Source organism: Polyodon spathula, chromosome 46 (assembly GCF_017654505.1).
Source record: "Polyodon spathula isolate WHYD16114869_AA chromosome 46, ASM1765450v1, whole genome shotgun sequence".
NCBI lineage: Eukaryota > Metazoa > Chordata > Actinopteri > Acipenseriformes > Polyodontidae > Polyodon > Polyodon spathula.
This window is the reverse complement of record NC_054579.1, coordinates 1,441,738-1,444,300: the sequence shown is the minus strand read 5'-3', so window position 1 is coordinate 1,444,300 and position 2,563 is coordinate 1,441,738. Positions and strand designations below refer to the sequence as shown.

The 2,563-nt window shown below is 42.0% G+C and overlaps 1 protein-coding gene across 1 annotated transcript; it reads left to right on the top strand.

The window, feature by feature from the left end:
• The first annotated feature begins 984 nt into the window (after positions 1-984).
• LOC121306177 (protein shisa-9-like) lies at positions 985-2,275 on the top strand. Its single transcript, XM_041237924.1, has one exon. The coding sequence runs from the start codon at positions 1,709-1,711 to the stop codon at positions 2,273-2,275; it is 567 nt and encodes a 188-aa protein (XP_041093858.1). The 5' UTR covers positions 985-1,708.
• The last annotated feature ends 288 nt before the right edge of the window (positions 2,276-2,563 follow it).

The window sequence follows — 2,563 nt, the reverse complement described above, 5'->3', positions numbered from 1 at the left end:
CAGTTCATTCTATATAGAGGGGGTGCAATTCAATATGTTAACAAGGGAACATTATTCAGCAGCTTTCACTGGACTCTATGAAGCTGAATCAGTTCATTCTATATAGAGGGGGTGCAATTCAATATGTTAACAAGGGAACATTATTCAGCAGCTTTCACTGGACTCTATGAAGCTGAATCAGTTCATTCTATATAGAGGGGGTGCAATTCAATATGTTAACAAGGGAACATTATTCAGCAGCTTTCACTGGACTAACAATTCAATATGTTAACAAGGGAACATTATTCAGCAGCTTTCACTGGACTCTATGAAGCTGAATCAGTTCATTCTATATAGAGGGGGTGCAATTCAATATGTTAACAAGGGAACATTATTCAGCAGCTTTCACTGGACTCTATGAAGCTGAATCAGTTCATTCTATATAGAGGGGGTGGAATTCAATATGTTAACAAGGGAACATTATTCAGCAGGTGTGCTTTAGTCTAAGGTGTAAAGCCACATCACATTATATATATATATATACACTCATTATTCAGTAAGATAACTCCAGCGGTGGCTAATGTACCCTTTATGGGAGCCATCGTGTTTAATGGTAGATTATGTTAATATTTAGACGTGAAGTCTGCAAGGATGCATGACAGGTCTAGTTAATCACAGGTCAAAGATTTTCAGTTTTACAGGTGAGATCTCATAATGCATGTCTGAAATCAGCCAAGCGCTCTCTAGTGTTAAATTCATGTCATAGTTAATGTATTAAGAGACAACGCTTTGGTGAACAGGAAATATATATAACCAACTGTTGTCAAAATATTCCAATGAGACAGAGAGAGAGAGAGAGAGAGAGAGAGAGAGAGAGAGAGAGAGAGAGAGAGAGAGAGAGAGAGAGAGAGAGGGAGAGAGGCATGGGGAAGGAGAAGGAGGGAGAGAGAGAGATGGAGGGAGGGAGGGAGGGAGGGAGGGTGTTGGGCGTGTGTATTGTTGCTGTATTTTTTTTATTCATTCTGTTTGCCTGTCAAGCAGCACACCACTTGGAGAGCTCAGTGTTTCCAAAGCAGCAGCGGAGATCAGAGCTCGGAGAGATTCTCCAGTGAGCAGGTTCTACAAACAAGGGGATTTCTGAAAAGAGACTAGCTGTTTTTTATTTAAAAGCATTGTTTCCCCCCCCCCCCCCATAGGATTTGAATAAAAAAAATATATATTTCTCGGGGAAACTGCTTGATAGCGTTTAAAATGTTTTCTTTATATATCTCCTGATTTATCTTGCAATTATTTCTGTGAGACATTTTGTTTTATTTGTTTCTTTCATTATTTTATCTGGGAATCTTTTTTTCTCAAACAGAATAATTTTTAAGATCTTTCTTTCTCTTTTTTCTAATTTTTTTTTTTCAACAGAGTTTTTGAAAATCCCGGATGATAAAATTGCTGAATTACTTCAGACTAAAGAGAGAACAAGGCTATGGGATGTCATTGAAGATTTATTCATTCATTCATTCATTCAAGAACAAACTTGGACGTGAAACGGAATTCACCAGCTCATCATAACTTGGACTTCTTTTTATCAAAAAAGGAACCTTTGACAGATTGTTATTTTTTTTTATAATCTTTCCAGATTCTTAAAAGTCAATCCATATTGAATTATTTGTATTGGGAGGGGGAACGGAATTCTGTAGTGTCCATCAATAAAATAAATTAATCTTGGACTCTCAAAATGGACTCTTCCTTTACCGCAAAAATCTGGACTTACCTCCTAGTGGCTAATTTGCTATCACTCTGGACACTGGTCACACTGACTCGCAACTCGAAGGACCAAGCAATGGACCTGAACGATTCGTCCAATCAGACTCTAGCGCCCGAGTACTCTGAGGTCACTCTAGCAACCCCTGGTGGCAGCAACGACCCCACAGTTACGCCCCTCGGCAGCCGTTGCCGCGGCTACTACGATGTCATGGGTCAATGGGACCCTCCGTTTAACTGCAACCTGGGTGTTTACTTGTTCTGCTGTGGGACTTGTGGCTACCGGTTCTGCTGTCAGTTTAGCCCAGACCGCTTGGATCAAACAGCCTGTTCTAACTACGACACCCCCAACTGGGCTAATACAGGCAAACCCCCAACGGCAACCAATGAGTTCCACGAGGACCAGGATAAAGACAAGACCCACATGATCGTTTATATCATCTGTGGAGTGGTCGCTGTGATGGTGCTGGTGGGGATCTTTACTAGACTGGGTCTGGAGAAGGTGCAGGGACCCCAGACTGACCTGAACACAACCAGGTGAGAGTGTGAGAGTGAGGGTGAGAGTGAGTGAGTGTGAGAGTGAGTGAGTGTGATAGAGTGTGAGAGCGAGGGTGAGAGAGAGAGTGAGTGTGATAGAGTGTGAGAGCGAGGGTGAGAGAGAGAGTGTGATAGAGTGTGAGAGTGAGTGAGTGTGATAGAGTGTGAGAGCGAGTGAGTGTGAGAGAGTGAGTGTGATAGAGTGTGAGAGTGAGTGAGTGTGAGAGTGAGTGAGTGTGAGAGAGTGAATGTGATAGAGTGTGAGTGTGAGAGTGAGTGTGAGTGTGAGAGT

Bases quoted from the DNA above. Each gene is read 5' to 3' on its own strand.
- LOC121306177 (XM_041237924.1), top strand. From the start codon at position 1,709: ATGGACTCTTCCTTTACCGCAAAAATCTGGACTTACCTCCTAGTGGCT.